This window comes from Ranitomeya imitator, chromosome 3 (genome assembly GCF_032444005.1).
Source record: "Ranitomeya imitator isolate aRanImi1 chromosome 3, aRanImi1.pri, whole genome shotgun sequence".
Classification (NCBI taxonomy): Eukaryota; Metazoa; Chordata; class Amphibia; order Anura; family Dendrobatidae; genus Ranitomeya; species Ranitomeya imitator.
The window spans coordinates 40,064,612-40,082,317 of NC_091284.1; the positions used below are offsets into that span (position 1 = coordinate 40,064,612).

At 47.7% G+C, this 17,706-nt stretch overlaps 1 protein-coding gene across 3 annotated transcripts in view; it reads left to right on the top strand.

Annotated features, from left to right (window-relative positions):
* The window catches only part of GART (phosphoribosylglycinamide formyltransferase, phosphoribosylglycinamide synthetase, phosphoribosylaminoimidazole synthetase), a 59,632-nt gene that overhangs the window by 11,307 nt on the left and 30,619 nt on the right, over positions 1–17,706 (top strand). For all 3 annotated transcript variants that reach the window (XM_069760803.1, XM_069760802.1, XM_069760804.1), the window contains exons 3-4: positions 15,727–15,822; positions 17,532–17,706. In XM_069760803.1, the coding sequence (XP_069616904.1) occupies positions 15,727–15,822; positions 17,532–17,706 (271 nt within the window). The remainder of the gene's footprint in view (positions 1–15,726; positions 15,823–17,531) is intronic.

Consider the following 17,706-nt stretch of genomic DNA (forward strand, 5'->3'; position numbering starts at 1 on the left):
GCATGACTCACCACAAGATCCCAGCCCTCTTCCCAGGCTGGGCGGCCATCTCCTCTTTTTCAGAGACGTCTGGATCTCCTCAGTAGAGAACGCATGGGTCAGGGAAGTTGTATCTTCGGGATACAAGATAGAATTCGTTTCACAACTCCGGGATTGTTTCTTCAAATCCTGACCTCCAAGGGACCCCGCTCTAGTTCCGGGTTTTGTTTTTTTTTGCAGCCATCGCATCTCTCCTCAAATCCGGGGTATTCTTTCCCGTCCCAGAACAAGAACGGTTCACAGGTTTCTATTCAAATCTTTGAGGTATCGAAAAAAGACGGCAAGGTTCGCCCCATTCTGGATCTCACATTGCTGAACAAGAGTTCTTCTGAGACACTTCAGGATGGAATCCCTTCGTTCAGTAATTGCTTCCATGGAGGCTCAGGAATTTCTGTGCTCCATAGACATTCAGGACGCCTACTTCTACGTCTCGATTATTCCCGGGACGTCACAGATTCCTGCTCTTTGCAGTGCTCCAGGAGCATTTTCATTTAGTCGCCCTGCCGTTCGGTCTCGCAACTGCTTCCAGGGTTTTCACGAAGATCATGGCAGCGCTGATGGCCATCTTGAGGGTCAGGGGCCTGGTACTTTTTTCCATACCTCAACGGCATCCTCATCAAAGCTCTGTCCTTTTCTCAGGCTCACGAGAGCCTTTTTTGGGTGGCTTGTCAACAGGAAGAAATCCTGTCTTGTCCCTTCTCAGTGCCTCGTTTTTCTGGGCATGCTCTTTGACACTCGTCAGACCAAAGTCTTCCTTCCCGAAGACGAGAGCCATCCTTCGTCGGGAAGTTTGCTTGCTCCAGGGTCCTCAGCTTCCCTCCTTCCGAACCACGCTGAAGGTTCTGGGGAGGATGGTTGCAACATTGGAAGCGATTCCATTCGCCCAATTTCACTCACGGCCTCTTCAGCAGGCGATTCTCTCACAGTGGGACAGGTCTGTACTGTACCTAGATCACCCGATTCGGCTTTCGCCCCGGGTCAAAGGGTCCCTCCACTGGTGGCTGACGTCACCTCTCATCTCCCAGGGCAGGTCCTTCCTTCCAGTTCACTGGCAGGTGGTGACGACGGACGCCAGCCTTTTCGGCTGGGGTGCGGTGTTTCGTCACCTGACTGTTCAGGGTCGTTGGTCGGTGCAGAAGTCTTCTCTGCCGATCAATGTCCTCGAGATTTGGGCCATCTTTCTGTCCCTTCGTCACTGGGAAAGGATTCTCAGGGGTCTACCAATCAGAATCCAGACGGACAGTGCCACGGCGGTGGCATATGTCAACCATCAGGGGGGGACTCGAAGCGCCTTGGACGAGGTATTTAAGATCCTCCTCTGGGCAGAGACAACGGTTCCGGTGATATCCGCAGTGCATTTCCCCGGCGTGGACAATTGGGCCGCCGACTTCCTCAGCCGCGATGGCTTTGCGGCAGGCGAATGGTCCTTGCATCAGGAGGTCTTCCACCAGATCTGTCTTCGATGGGGGACTCCGGATGTGGACCTCACGGACGTCCCGACTGAACAGGAAGGTCCCTCGGTTCGTCTCCAGGTCTCGTGACTTTCTCGCAGTGGGCGTCGATGCTCTGGCCATTCCTTGGTCGCAGTTCGTGCTCCCCTATCGGTTTCCACCCCTTCCCTTGCTTCCCAAGCTGTTGAAAAAGATCAAGGCGGAGGGGGTGCCGGTCATTCTGATCGCCCCAGATTGGCCAAGGAGATCTTGGTTTGCGGAGATCGTCAATCTTCTCGCAGACGCCACCTGGCGCCTTCCAGACAGACCCGATCTGCTGTCTCAGGGTCCAATCTGCCACCCAAATTCTCGGTCGCTCAGTTTAACGGTGTGGCTGTTGATACCTCAGTTCTAAGAGCGTCCGGCCTTTCGGATCTGGTGATTCAGACTATGATCCAGGCTAGGAAGCCTTCGTCTTCCAGGATCTACTATCGTACCTGGAAGTCTTATTTTCGTTGGTGCGAGTACAACCCGTTTCATATGTCTTTTTTCCCTTCCCCATGACAGCACCGGTACATGAGAGATGGTCCCGCCCCCAGGAACAGGAAAGCTGCAGAGGAGATAAAAGATGGGGGTGGCACCCCTCTCCTCAGTTTAGTTTTCTGTTCTTGCGGGGAACCTGCGGTGCTGCATGGGGGAGGATCTCCCTCTGCCAGGCCGGTCACTGACCGAGGTCCGCGGTGGGAGCAGTGGCAGCGTGCGCGCGTCACCTACAGACCTGGAGCTGCATGTGCGTCCTTCCTCACTACGGACTCCCCGGTGTCTGCTCCTGGCCGGAGGCTGGGCCGGGGTTGGGGGGGGGGGGAAACGATAGGTGTGCCCATCACGATGCTGGCGCCAAGTGAATGGGAGAACTTCCGGTTTGTAAACCGGAAGTGACGCTACACGCCGGGGAAGTGGTGTGCTGACACTCCCCGGGGGAAAGTAAGTTCAGGGACGCACACACCGCTTCCTGCCCACACATATTTAAACTGTAAGGCGGCAACCAGACGCTGGTAACAGCCTCCTACAAGATGGCAGATCCTGTGGAATCAGCGATCCAAGCAGAAAACCCACAGCCTGTCGTGGTATTGAGGGTCCCGGTGGGTGAGTGCCTTTTGTAAGGCAGATCATATCAGTAACCCTGTGTTTTCTGTATATGTATGCAGGGAAAGAAAGTTTACCTCTAAGCAAAAGAATAAAGTGTGTGCACTCTGTGATAAAAGCCTTCCCAAGACATATGATAAGCGAATATGCCGCTCATGTATAGAGAAAACTGTGACTGAAGTCATCATTTCTCCAGAATATAAAGGCTATTGTTAGAGACGAAGTGCAAAGCACATTAAAGGAGCAATTAAGACATCATGGGTTGCAGAGCTCCGTAAATCCGCCTTCTACTCCTGCCCAAACTTCTGATCTAGAATCTGAGGGTGAACCGGGAGAGCTTCCACCCGAGGAGGACTCGGACCTGGACTCTTCAGATGAAGAGTGTGGTCACCCATATGTGTTGTCAGAAGATGTGGGGAAGTTGCTAAAACTGGTCAGATCCACCTTGGGGATTGAGACACCAAAAGAAAAACAAACGATTCAGGACTCCATGTTCAGTAATTTGGAAGGGAAGAAACGGAAAGTTTTTCAGTTTCACAATAATATATTAAATTTTATCAAAAAGGAATGGAAAAAAACGAATAAGAAGATTTCAGTTCCCCAGGCCCTAAAACGTAAATATCCCTTTGATGAGGAAATTTATGAAAAGTGGGAAAAGGCACCTAAGTTGGACGCAGCTATTGAAAGTACCTCCAGGGGCATAGCGCTTCCTTTCGAGGATATGGGTGCCCTAAAAGATCCCCTAGATAAAAAGGCAGATGCCTTTCTAAAATCAGCCTGGGAAGCTTTGACTTGGGTGTTCAAACCAAGGGTAGCAGCTACTTGCACTGCCCGTGCCATGGTTAGATGGCTAGATGAACTAAGCGACCAAATAAAGGACAAGTGTCTAAGAGACAGACTTCTAGAAGTCATCCCTTCATTACAATATGCAGCGGGGTTCCTGGCAGACGCTGCCATTGATTCAGTACGGTTTGCTGCCCGGGCAAGTGCCCTCTCTAATTCAGGCAGAAGAGCGTTATGGTTGAAAAACTGGAATGCTGATTTCCAGTCAAAAGTGAAGCTCTGTACTGTACCCTGTGAAGGGCAATATTTATTCGGGAAGGCATTAGATGAAATTTTAGAAAAGGCGGAGGATAAGAAAAAACATTTCCCTCCACCCCCCATCTTTAAACGCTGTTGGTATGACAATTGTCGGTCCTTTCGGAGATCAGGTAAATCAGGCCGAGGCCGTTCAACGGATAGGCCCACGCGAGGAGAAACCTGGGGCGAAAGAAGGGAGAGAGGGTTCCTATTCAATAAACCTCCTCCAAAACCTGACCCTAAACAATGACGCCATATTCCAGGTGGGAGGCTACTGTTTTTTGTCCATCAGTGGGTAAGCTTACAACCATCTCAATGGATAATCAACCTCTTATCCGACGGCCTACGATTAAACTTTATCTCCCTGCCTCCTCATCGAATAAAAGTTACTCGTGTGGCCAAAAAGAACCAAATAGTACTAGAAAAAGAAATTAATCTCCTTCTAGACAAAAAAGTCCTGTTAAGAGTACCTCCACAAGAGATGGGAAAGGGATTTTACAGCACCCTATTCCTCACACCAAAACCGGATGGGTCGTTAAGGACAATCTTCAACCTAAAAGAGTTAAACAAGTTCATCCGAGTAGAAAAATTCAAGATGGTAACTCTAAAAACGGCGGTAAAATTACTGTATCCATGATGTTACATGGCAGTAATAGACCTTACAGATGCTTACTATCATGTACCAATCAGCATGGAGCATCAACAGTATCTAAGGTTAGTAGTGCAGCTGGGATAGGTCTACACCCATCTACAATACCAATGTCTCCCCTTCGGGGTATCAGTGGCTCCTCGTATCTTTACAAATATAATCTCAGAAATAGCATCCTTCGTGAGGAGAGAAAATATTCTACTAGTGCCCTATTCAGACGATTTCCTCCTTATAGCAGACAATCAAGAAGACTGCACAAAGGCAGTTATGAAGGTACGAGAGTTACTGACCAGACTGGGGTGGATAATAAACTTAAGGAAATCAAGAATGATTCCGGTCCAGATGCAGGAGTTCCTGGGGATTGAATTTAACTAAATCAGTCAAGACTGTATCCTTCCAGACAGGAAGATCGAGGCCATAAAACAGCGAATAAGACAAATACAGGTGGCCCAATCCGTCTCGGTGAGGGAAGCCATGTACCTCTTAGGTATGTTAATGGCAACCATTCCGGCGGTCCAATGTGCACAAATGCATTCAAGGGACCTACAGTGGCAGATCCTGTCAGAACAAACAAAAAATCCCTACAACTTAAATCGGAAAATCGTATTGTCACAACAAGTACGGGACTCTCTAAACTGGTGGCTAAATTCCGAAAATTTAAAAAAAGGGGTCCCATGGTCAATCCAAAATCTGGTGGTACGGACCACGGATGCGAGCATGTTAGGTGTGCCCCCCAACCTATCGGATCAGATCCTACAAGGTCTATGGGATCCACAGATTCAATCAGCCTCCTCAAACCTGAAGGAATTAACAGCAGTAAGGCTAGCAATTCTTCAAACGGAAGAGGACATCAAAAGAAGACATCTGGTAGTGTTTTCCGGCAACAGCACAACAGTATCGTATATAAATCGACAGGGAGGAACAAGATCGAGTCCCCTGATGGAAGAAGCAAAAAGGTTATTTCGTTGGGCCAAAAACCATCACTTATCTCTTACAAGTACACACTTAAAGGGGTCGAACAACCTTGTCGCAGACTTTCTGAGTCGTCACATGCTACATCAGGGCGAGTGGTCTCTAAATCAAAAAATTTTTTGGAGAAATCTGTGCCATCTGGGGGCTTCAAGTGGATCTTTTTTCCACAAAACAGAATCGAAAGGTACAGTAGAAAGATTCTACTCTCTGAACCCGAAAGAGAACCCGGAAGGCGTAGATGCATTACTACACCAATGGAAATTCCAACTAGCCTACGCGTTTCCCCCAATTCCATTAATTCCTACAGTCCTGAAAAAGATCCGATAAGAGAGAGCACGCATAATCTTAATCGCACCCTTCTGGCCAAAGAGAGCTTGCTTCACTTGGCTCAGACGTATGTCCATCTCGGACCCGTGGATCCTTCCAAATGTTCCAAACCTTCTACACCAGGGTCCAGTAACACATCCTCAAGTACACACTTTACACCTCACTGCTTGGAACTTGAGAGGGGAATTCTGCTAGGAAAGCGATTCTCGGATCCGTTAGTTACTACGCTGTCCAGTAGAAAGAAGATCACAACTGATAAATATCAAAAAGTATGGGGAAAATTTTTAGAATTTTTCAGGTCGATGTATAACAGATACCGTTCAGAAAGTCCCTATATCAGAAATCCTAGAATTTCTCCAAAAGGGTCTGGAGAGCGGATTATCTACCAGCACCCTGAAAGTGCTAGTCTCGGCGCTTAGCGCCCTATTTGACCAAAAATTGGCTGATCACCCCTGGGTGTGTAGGTTCATTCGGGCCTCCTTTACAGCCAGACCATTCAAACTTCGTCCAAAGGTTGCTCTCTGGGATCTAAATTTAGTTTTGAATGCTTTAACCACCTCTCCCTTTGAGCCTCTTTCCTCCATATCGGTAAAAGCGCTAACTTTAAAAACTGTTCTCCTGATTGCCCTTACCTCAGCCAGACGCATTAGTGAACTCCAGGCTATATCTATAGACCCTCCTTACACTACATTTCTGGAGTACAGGGTAATTATAAAATCTGAACCGGCCTTCTCACCAAAGGTCAATTCAAAATTCCACAGGGACCAGGAGATAGTTTTGCCCTCATTTTGTGCTAACCCGAAATCCTAGGGAGAAGAAACCTTCCATTGCTTGGATGTCAGACGTTGCCTACTTCAATATATAGAAGTGACAAATCCATGGTGACAGTCTTCAGCCCTTTTTGTCTCCTTCCAGGGGCAAACAGGGGAAAAAAGGCCACAAAATCAACCATTGCACGGTGGCTCCGTATGGCTATATCACTTTCCTATTCCTCTTCGGGGCAAGTCCCTCCACCTGGTGTTACGGCCCACTCTACTAGGGCTATTTCCACATCATGGGCAGAGAGAGCAAATGCATCTATAGAGCAAATTTGTAATGCAGCAGTATGGTCTTAACCCTCTACTTTCTTCCGTCATTATAGATTAAATCTGGGGCTTTCAAATCTCGCCTTCGGGAGAAAAATGCTATCTGCCGTTATCCCACCCTAGGAGTTCTTTCTATTTCTTCCTCCCATGTACCGGTGCTGTCATGGGGAAGGGAAAAAATGATAATTACTTACGGGTAATTTGATTTTCCAGATCCATGACAGCACCGCTCTAATTCCCGCCCTATCTTGGTGGTGATTGTGTGACTCTCAAAAAAAAGTTACATACATAAGATGGGGTAATAACCACTTAATATAACAATAAATAAATAGTCTTCAGAGATTAATATAATGTATATATGCCTAAAACTGACAAAGCGGTTACGTTGCATTCTCTGTAAACCAATTGATGAGAGGTGCCGCCCCCATCTTTTATCTCCTATTCAGGTTTCCTGTTCCTGGGGGCGGGACCATCTCTCATGTACCGGTGCTGTCATGGATCTGGAAAATCAAATTACCCGTAAGTTAATTATCATTTTTCCCTACCTTCCATTTTGGCTTTCCTTCAGGCAGGACTGGATTCGGGCCTTGCTCTTGGTTCCCTAAAGGGCCAGGTTTCTGCGCTCTCCATCCTTTTTCAGAAGACGCTATCTTCTTGGCCACAGGTCAAGACCTTCCTTCAGGGAGTAGCCCATACTGTCCCTCCATACAGGGCCCCTGTGGATCCATGGGATTTGAACCTTGTGCTGGAGGTTCTGAGGGGTTCCCCCTTTGAGCCTCTCAGGGAGGTTTCCCTGTCAGTTCTATCTTGGAAGGTGTCCCTTCTGGTGGCCATCACGTCTATCCGCCGCTTTTCCGAGTTGGCAGCCCTTTCTTGCCAACCTCCTTTTATGGTTATCCACCAGGACAAGGTGTTCCTTCCTGCTTGCCTGCCTGCTCCGACTCATCCTCTGGAGCGATCGTTGAACAAGCTGGACCTTGTCAGGGCGGTGAGGATCTACCTGGCTAGAATGGCCGTTTTCCGGAAGACTGATTCTCTTTTCGTCGTTCCTGATGGCACGCGTAGAGGCCTGCCGACTTCCAAGGCGACTATTGCTCGCTGGATCAGAACGGCAATTTTGGAGGCTTACCGGGTCAAGAACAGAGTCCCCCCTCCTGGGAAAAAGGCTCACTCTACCCAGGCAGTCGGCGCCTCCTGGGCGGTGCACCACAGGGCTTCCGCCCTACAACTTTGCAAAGCAGCAACCTGGTCTTCCATCCACACGTTCGCAAAATTTTACAAGGTCCATACCTATGCTTCGGCGGACGCCAGCCTAGGCAGAAGGATTTTGCAGGCGGCAGTGGTGAGTCCCCTGACCTAATGGAAGTCTGTTTTCCCCACCCCAGGGACTGCTTTTGGACGTCCCATGGTTCCTGTGTCCCCCCCCCCCCCAATGAGGCGATGGAGAAAACAGGATTTATTCGGACTCCCATGACAGCACACGAGAGAGGGGATCCGCCCTTAAGGAACAGGAAACCTACAGATACAAAAGGGCGGCACCTCTCCCCATGCATCAGTTGGTTTCCTGTTCCTGAAGGGACTGGATGCCTATAGATACTACAGGAGTCCAGGCCGGCCGGACCGATTCTGGTGGCGAGAGGGTCTCCCACTTCGGCCGGTGCGGGTACCTGAAGTAGTCACGGTGGCCCTGGCAGGGCGGCACGGCGGTGACTAGGCAGCGAGGAGCGGTCGCCAGGGGGTGTCCGGTCTCCGGGGCCAGCGTCTGGTAAGTCGCCCTTCCCGTGGGCTGTGGGTCTCTCTGGAGCAGGGGGGAGCGCGGCGGCATCTGGGGGGCGCCGATCGGATCGTAGCTGGCCGGCCTCGGCGTTCCACGAGAGCTGCAGCGCTGACAGGAAGCGCTGTAAGCTGTGGTGACGTCGGGGGGCGGAGCCAGCGACGTCTTCCGGATCGGTGAGCTCCTGCGCATGCGCGGGGGCTCCAAGATGGCGGCGCCCACCGGAGATCATGCCGCAATCCCTCCGGAGCGATGATTGATCCCCACAGCTGCGGGGGGGCGGGAAAATTAAACAAGCAAGCTGGGCAAGGTGCGCTGACCGAAGGAGGGGCCTTATAAGGCGGCTCCAGCAGCATGTTCCCGGGTTCTGGCTCCAATTTACTGAAAATGGATTCAGATCAGGATCAGCAGGTTGTGCTGCTGGAACAAGCATCCCAGAAACCCAAGGAGAAGGAACATGAAAAAAGGAGCGATGGTTCGGGCCGCAGAAGCTCCTCCAGACAGGGGTCTGGAGGGTCAGTCAAAAAGGATCCCCCTCGTGCTTCGGTATTTCTGGGTGTGAGCAGCCACTGGTAAGTGATCTTCGAGAAAGTTCACTTAGTGACTAGTCTCCCCTCATGTGTTTTATGCAGGGAAGGAAAAACGTCAGTAAGGCGAAGCATAGGGAATGTGCCATCTGCGGGGTTCCCTTGCCTGACTCACACCCTAAAAAACTATGTGACCCCTGTATCCAGCAGACGGTGAGGTTCTGGAAGGAGGGGAGGGGGTATAGCATGTAGATTTTACACTCTAGTCTACCTTACTTATCCCCGTAGGTAGCCGAAGAATCCTCCTCTATTACGGCCAGTCTCAAGGAGATGATTAGAATGGAGGTTAAAGAGTCCTTTAAAAACCTTTCACAGTCAGGAGGTTCTAGGCAGAGAACTGAGTGGGCATCTGATTCGTCTGTGGAAAAGGACAAGTCCGAAGAATCAGACAATTCAGCAGCATCATCCTCCTCTTCGGAAGAAGACGCTGCTCGGTTTTGCCTACCCCTAGAAAGGATAGACAAATTGGTAAAGGCGGTCAGAGGCACAATGGGTATATCGGAACCCAAGCCTCAACTATCCAAAGAACAAATGATGTTCAGTGGATTGGAGCAAAAGAAGCGCAGAGTGTTTCCTTTAAATGAGAAAATACAAGATCTTATTAATAGGGAATGGAGGAAACCTGAGAGAAAAGGCTCCTTACCACCTGCGCAAAAACGCCGATACCCTTTTGATGACCCAGCAGTAGGTAACTGGGAGAAAGCACCCAAGCTGGATGCAGCAATTGCCAAGGTAGCTAAACGATCTTCTCTCCCATTTGAAGATATGGGAACACTTAAAGACCCCCTGGATAGGAAAGTGGATACCTTCCTGAAGGGAACCTGGGAGATGGCAGCTGGCTCCTTAAGACCTGCGGTAGCTTCAACCTGCACGGCAAGGTCAATGATGGTCTGGCTGGACCAGTTGGAGACCCAATTAAAACAAGGGGCCTCTAGAGAGTCCATTCTCTCAGCATTACCTGTAATCCAGGAGGGGGCGGCTTTTTTATCAGACGCCTCAATTGACTCCGTAAAGTTGGCAGCTAGAGCAGCAGGACTTTCTAATGCTGCAAGGAGAGCCCTATGGCTGAAATGCTGGCCGGGGGATATGCAGGCAAAAGCGAAGCTCTGCGCTATCCCTTGTAAAGGCGAATATTTATTTGGGCCTACCCTGGATGAACTCCTGGAGAAAGCAGGAGATGATAAGAAAAAGTTTCCCAACCTGTTCAATCCATACCGTCGTCCCTTCAACAAAAGAAGGTTCAACCGGGGAGGAAAGCGAGCTTTTTCACCAGGGAGAGATCGTCCCAGATGGGAGGATAGGCGAAAGCGAGGTACAGGTCTCATGTTTCGCCGTAACCAGACGGAAAATAAAAAACAAGACCAATGACTGGCAATTCCAGTGGGAGGGAGACTATTGCATTTCTCGGCAGAGTGGTCGAAAATCACAAACAGCGTTTGGATAAAAGACACTGTTTCCCATGGTCTCAAGCTGGAATTTGTTCATATTCCACAGGACAAATTTAGGTTAACACCCTGGCGCTCATCTCCCACTGAACAATTCGCCCTAGAAGAGGAAGTGAGGACTCTTTGTTCCAAAAATGTTTTGGTAGAAGTGCCGTATTCTCAGGCAGGGGAAGGGTTTTACTCTCCCCTGTTCCTAATCCAGAAGCCTGATAAATCTTACAGGACCATTATAAATCTTAAGGGTCTCAATAAGTTTTTGGTGAAACATACCTTCAAAATGGAGTCCATCAATTCGGCAATAAAAATGCTTTTCAACAACTGTTTCATGGTAGTAGTGGATTTGAAAGATGCCTACTATCATGTACCCATTCATGCTGATTTCCAACGATACCTGAGGGTAGCGATACTAATGGGGGGTAGGATTCGACATTTTCAATTCAGAGCGCTCCCCTTTGGGATCACCTCGGCACCTAGGGTGTTTACTAAAATAATTGCGGAAGTTATGGCGCATTTAAGAGAGTCAAATATCCTTATAGTCCCCTACTTAGACGATTTCCTCATTGTAGGTAACTCGGTAGATCATTGTCTGTCACAATGGGAGATTGCTAAAACCAAACTAGAACGGTTGGGTTGGATCATAAACTTTGAAAAATCTAAATTACAGCCCCTAAATGTTCAAAAATTCCTGGGGTTAATGTTGAATTCAGTGACACAGCAGTGTCTCCTCCCTATAGAGAAAATGGACCAAATTCAGAGTTTTGTATTAAGAGCAATCAATACACCTTCCATGACACTTAGGCAAGCAATGTCTCTACTTGGGTCACTCACATCTTGCATCCCAGCAGTTAAGTGGGCTCAGTTCCACACCAGGTCCCTACAAAATGAAGTCCTGTTCCATGACAGAGCCTTAGGAGGCGCATTGAATGGAAAATTGACATTGAGGCCGATAACATTGAATTCCCTTAGATGGTGGCTAGATAAACAAAATTTATCAGCAGGGGTTCCCTGGATGATAGATGTCACCCACGTGATAACCACGGATGCCAGCTCTTCAGGGTGGGGAGCCTATATGGGGGACATGGTGGTCCAGGGACAGTGGGAACCCTTCACAACATTTTCATCAAATCAAAGAGAGTTGTTGGCGGTTGAACTGGCTGTTAAAAAATTCCTCGTATATCTGCAGGGCCAGCACGTCAGAATTCTGTCGGACAACAGAGTGGCGGTCGCTTACATAAACCGGCAAGGGGGAACTCGTTCCGAAACTTTAATGCGGATCACGGATCGGTTGTTCCAGGTGGCAGAGCTCAATTTTCTATCTTTGACAGCTCTTCACATCAAAGGAAAAGAAAATGTGGCAGCAGATTTCCTCAGCCGAAATGTGTTAAAACAGGGAGAGTGGTCTCTCAACGAGGACATTTTCAACCTTGTCGTCCGCAGATGGGGTCAACCAGTGGTGGATCTATTCGCCACCAGAAACAACAGAAAAGTAAAACTTTTTTGCTCCCTAAATCCCAGGGAGAATCCCCTGGCGGTAGACGCGTTTCTCATAAAATGGGATTTTCCACTAGCCTATGCTTTCCCACCACTGAACCTGATACCTCTAGTGGTGAGGAAAATCAGGGAGGATCGAGCGAAAGTCATCCTTATCGCCCCCTTTTGGCCCAGAAGAACCTGGTTTGCCTGGCTCAAGACAATGTCTGTAGCGGTCCCCTGGGTACTGCCAGAGATCCCGAACTTGCTTTCGCAGGGACCGATCTCCCATCCACAAGTGACGGGGCTCCATTTGACGGCATGGTGTTTGAACGGTCACTATTAGTGGGAAAAGGCTTCTCTCCAAACTTGGTGGAGACGCTCCTAAAGAGTAGAAAGCAAATAACTACGAAAATCTACTCTAGGACTTGGAGAAAGTTCTTGTCTTGTTCAAAGTTTAATATCCAAGACGGGGTGCCAGTACAACAAATCCTAGAGTTCCTACAGAAGGGGTTCGAGTTGAAACTCTCTCCTAGTACCCTTAGGGTACAGGTCTCAGCTTTAGGTGCCCTGTTTTCCTGTAATATAGCGAATAACTACTGGATAGCGAGGTTTATGAAGGCAGTTAGTAGATCTACACCACTGCATAAAGACAGAACAGTTCCATGGGATTTAAATTTAGTTCTGTCCTCTCTAACTAAACCCCCCTTTGAACCTCTGCAGGAGGCCTCGATCAAAATGTTGACACTTAAGACAGCCTTCCTGATCGCCATAACCTCAGCTCGCAGGATAGGGGATATACAGGCACTTTCCAGAGCTCCTCCATACACTGAAATCTTGTCAGACAGAGTAGTCCTTAGACCAGACCCAGCATATCTGCCAAAGGTGGCGACACGGTTCCATAGATCACAGGAGATAGTTTTACCATCCTTTATTCCTAACCCCTCTAATCCTAAAGAGCAGGAGCTTCATACGTTAGACGTCAGGAGATCTCTTCTTCAGTATATTTCAGCTACTGATAATTGGAAGAAGGATGGGGCACTGCTTCTTTCCTTCCAAGGTCCAAAGAAAGGATTTAGAGTATCGAAATATTTACTGGCTAAATGGATTAGGGAAACTATCTCTCTAGCTTATACAGCAGGTGGGGGGCCAGCTCCGCAGAACCTAAAGGCACATTCCACCCGGGCCATGGCGTCATCCTGGGCAGAAAGATCTGGAGTGTCAGTGGAGCAGATATGTAAGGCGGCCACATGGTCATCCCCTTCCACTTTCTTTAAACACTATCGGTTGGATTTGGGGTCCTCCTCTGATCTTTCCTTTGGGTTAAGGGTGCTACAATCTATAGTCCCTCCCTAAGGTAGCTTACATCTCTGTAAATCTCTCGTGTGCTGTCATGGGAGTCCGAATAAAGCATTAAGCTACTTACTGGTAGCGGCATTTTTCGGAGGCCCATGACAGCACCCTTAGTTCCCTCCCTATTCACGTGGGGGTAGCACTTCCTGATATGTATATAGCGTAATATGTAAATCTCACGTATGGTGTCTTATTACAATAATGGGTTATTTTGTTTCAAATGTATATAATGTATATATTGTATATTTGTGTACCACTAACCGCGGCAGTCCTCTCAGGCTCTGAAATACAACTGATGCATGGGGAGAGGTGCCGCCCTTTTGTATCTGTAGGTTTCCTGTTCCTTAAGGGCGGATCCCCTCTCTCGTGTGCTGTCATGGGCCTCCGAAAAATGCCGCTACCAGTAAGTAGCTTAATGCTTTTTGGTTGCTCACCGTAAAATCTGTTTCTCGGATCCTTCATTGGGGGACACAGCACCCTCCCAGGTTATTCAGTTTCTGTTGTTCTGTGTTCTGAGGCTATGTGCACACATAGAATGGTCCCCTGCAGCAAAATCCACAGCGTGTGAACATAGCCTGACTGTTCTCATGTTTACAGTTCTCATGTTTGTGATTGTTATTTCAGTCTTATTGCTTTCTCCTACTGCTTTCTCACTAACTGAAGTGCATAATACCAGTCGGTGGGGTGTACACTGCAGAGGAGGAGCTAACTTTTTTATTTGCATAGTGGCAGCAGCATACACCCATGGTTCCTGTGTCCCCCAATGAAGGCTCAGTAAGCAACCAAAAATCCTATTTTTTGTTACCCTGTATAAGTGCCAGCAGAGACTGAGAATTTTAGAATATCATGGCGGCTAGTTGTGCACCATCTGTAGTAAAATCAGAAATTCCAGCTGTCACCTGAATATCGGCACCCATGTACATGGACTCCTCAAAGGCTCTTGTGCGGCACAATTAAATTCTGCATCCTCCCTTCATCATGTGTGGATCACATGGAGAATCATCTGATTGTTACGGCTTCCAGGAATCTGTCATGCTGAGTGTAAATCTGCGAAAAACCCTAATCTTCCAACGGTCGTTGTCAATTAGGCCTATAGTTATGGCATAATTGATTTGTGACTCTGACTTTGTCCTTTAAACACCCACCCCCTACCTCCACCCAAAAAAAAGGTTTTGCTGGTGTTTTTTTTTTTTTATTTTTTTTTCTGCTTTTTCTATTTTTCAACTTGGAAACCCATCAGCAATATCCTGCTGCTGATGGCTTTGTTTCCTGTATGCAGATGCCACATGTTGGTCTTATTTGCCCCTCTGCACATTATTGTCTCTCTGCAGCCCACAATGGTCTGTTATGTGTGTGTGTGTTGTGTACGGTATATATGTCGGGCTGAATGTCTCTTTGGCCACGTTCTCATATTCCGCATTTGTAAGCCAAAACCAGGAGCGGGTGATAGAAACACGTCACCACTTCTGTATTTATTATACTTTTTTCCTCTGATTGTTCCTCTCCTCTTTTTGGCTTACAAATACTGATATAAAATACTGACCGTGTGAACGTGCCTCAATCACCAGTCTGCTTATTGACTGGTCCCAGTAAGCAACAGATTTTATTTTTTCTCACTTTGTTTTTGTCTTTTTGGTATTTGATCATATTAAGCGCCAGATCATTCGAAACAATGCATATGATTCATGAATTTTGCTCAAAATCCCTTTTTTTTTTTTTTTTGCTTTGCCACATGTTCCGCTAAAACATTGCAAAATTTGCATAAGAAGTTGAAGCATGCATATAGATCTTATAGATGCGCAAATTAAAAGAAAAATTTGCAAGAGTGAAACTGGCAAAAATCACACAAAAGAAAATACTAGAAAGGTGCAAATGCAATAATGAATCGGGCTCCTTAGTGTTTTTGCTTTACTTTCTAGAATAGACTTTGTGTAGGAACCAGCTCTAAGGGTAAAGGGTAAGCCCAGATTCCCCTTTTTTTTTTTTTTTTTCTAAATCTGTGCCAGTGACCTGATCTTGCCGCTCCCCCCCCCCTTGTTAAAGGGCTGCCCCGCTAAATGAATTGTTATAAAATGATAAGAAAGCAAATCATTACTTTAGTAGATCCCTCTCCTTTCCATGGCTCTTACACTCACCTTCCATGGTCATGCAGTAATGGTGAGTGTTAACTAGTTGATAGCTGGGGGTCCACCCACTGGGGACCCCCAGTGATCCCGAGAACAGGGCTCTATAACTTGAATGGAGCAGGGGTGTCCATTGTTAGTCTGCGCTCCATTTAATGTTTATGGGACTGCCATGTACAGTGGATAGGGGGTACATTTTTTTTTTTTCTTAATTTACTACTTTTGCTATTTCTTTTCTTCTTTCAGACGTCGCAACCAACGATCACAACCGACTTATCGAATTTTGCAAAAGTGGCAACGTATCCCTTGTGGTGGTTGGGCCAGAAGCTCCTCTTGCCGCAGGTAATGGTGCCATCTAGATTTCTTACACCTGTTGAGCTGTAAAACCCACCGGTCTAGTGGCAACGTTGGCTCTTTTTTTTTTTTTTTGGTTAGTCAGCGACCTCACGCCTGCGTTGGGGTCATCGTTCCATATCAGGCCTATTAATCGGAAGAGGTGCGAAGGATGTCGGCAAGTATTAGGTCCGCAGGGCTCTAGTCTGGCAACCAGCGACTACTGACATGGCCACTAGTCCAGGGTCTTGGGCATCATTTTTTATTAACTCTACTATTAAAGAGGTTGTCCGCTACTTTTACATGAAATGCAGCTATTAGTTGTTTTCTTTTAATTGGCATTTTGGCATAAGATGGAAAATCTGACACTATTTCATATGCCGCAACCAATATGGCCTCACATTAGTGTGTTTTTAAAAAATGGGAAAAAAAAAAATCCGTGGCAAACAATTTATGGATAACCGTATCTTTTTAGATAGGGGTGTGCATGTGTAAATTTGTTTTTCTTGCTTAGGCCATGTTCACACAGTGCGTTTTTTACCGCGGAACCGCGGCGGTTTTGCCGCTGCGGTTCCGCAGCTGTTTTCCATGCAGGGTACAGTACACTGTACCCTATGGAAAACAGGACACACTGTGCACATGGTCCGGAAATTGTAAAAAAAAAGACGCGCTGAATAGCTCCCGGAAAAAAGGAGCATGTCAATTCTTCTTCCTGAACCGCAGCGGTTCTGCACCCATAGACCTCCATTGTGAGGTCAAAATCGCAGTAAAACCCGCAGATCAAAAATATATCTGCGGGTTTTACTGCGATTTGATGTGCAGAACCGCTGCAGCAGGAAGTGCGGGGGAGCGGGCGGAAGTGCGTGGGCGGAGTGTGGCTGCCCCCCCGTGCTCCGATCCCGCCCCCCCGTGCTCCGATGCCCCCCCCCCGTGCTCCGATGCCCCCCCCCAGTGCTCCGATGCCCCCCCCGTGCCCTAATCTCCCCCCCTTATACTTACCCGGTGTCCGTCCGGCCGTCTTCTCCCTGGGCGCCGCCATCTTGCAAAATGGCGGGCGCATGCGCAGTGCGCCCGCCGAATCTGCCGGCCGGCAGATTCGCTCCAAAGTGCATTTTGATCACTGAGATATAACCTATCTCAGTGATCAAAATAAAAAAATAGTAAATGACACCCCCCCACTTTGTCACCCCCATTGGTAGGGACAATAAAAAAAATTAAGAATTTTTTTTTTTTTTTTCCACTAGGGTTAGGGTTAGGGGTAGGGTTAGGGTTAGGGTTAGGGGTAGGGTTAGGGTTAGGGGTAGGGTTAGGGGTAGGGGTAGGGTTAGGGGTAGGGTTAGGTATTTTCAGCCATTTTAGCCCTAAAAAGCTTCCTAGGAAACACACAGTAAAAAAAGGATAAAAAAACGCATCAAAAAACGCATCAAAAACGCATCAAAAAAGGACAAAAAAAGGACCTGCGTTTTCTGCCAAGAGCTGCAGTTTTTTAAAAAAACTGTCCTGAAAAAAAAAGGATGGAAATCCTGAACGTGTGAACATACCCTTATTCTTCCGTCCATACTAGGCCTCGCTCATAAAAACGTTAATTAAGGCTTTGTTGCCTATAGCAACCAATCGGAGCTCCACTTTCAAGTTGAAAACCGCACTGGTGAAATGAAAGCTGCACTGTGATTGGTTGCTGTGGATATCCGACCCAGTAATTTCCTCTTTTATTCCAGGTCTTGTTGATGATCTGACCGCGGCCGGAGTGAGATGTTTTGGGCCCACAGCGAAGGCCGCACAGCTGGAATCCAGTAAAAGCTTTTCTAAGGATTTTATGGTCCGCCACGGTATCCCGACAGCCAAGTACAAGTCCTTCACTAATCCAGAGGAGGCCTGTGACTTTATAACTAG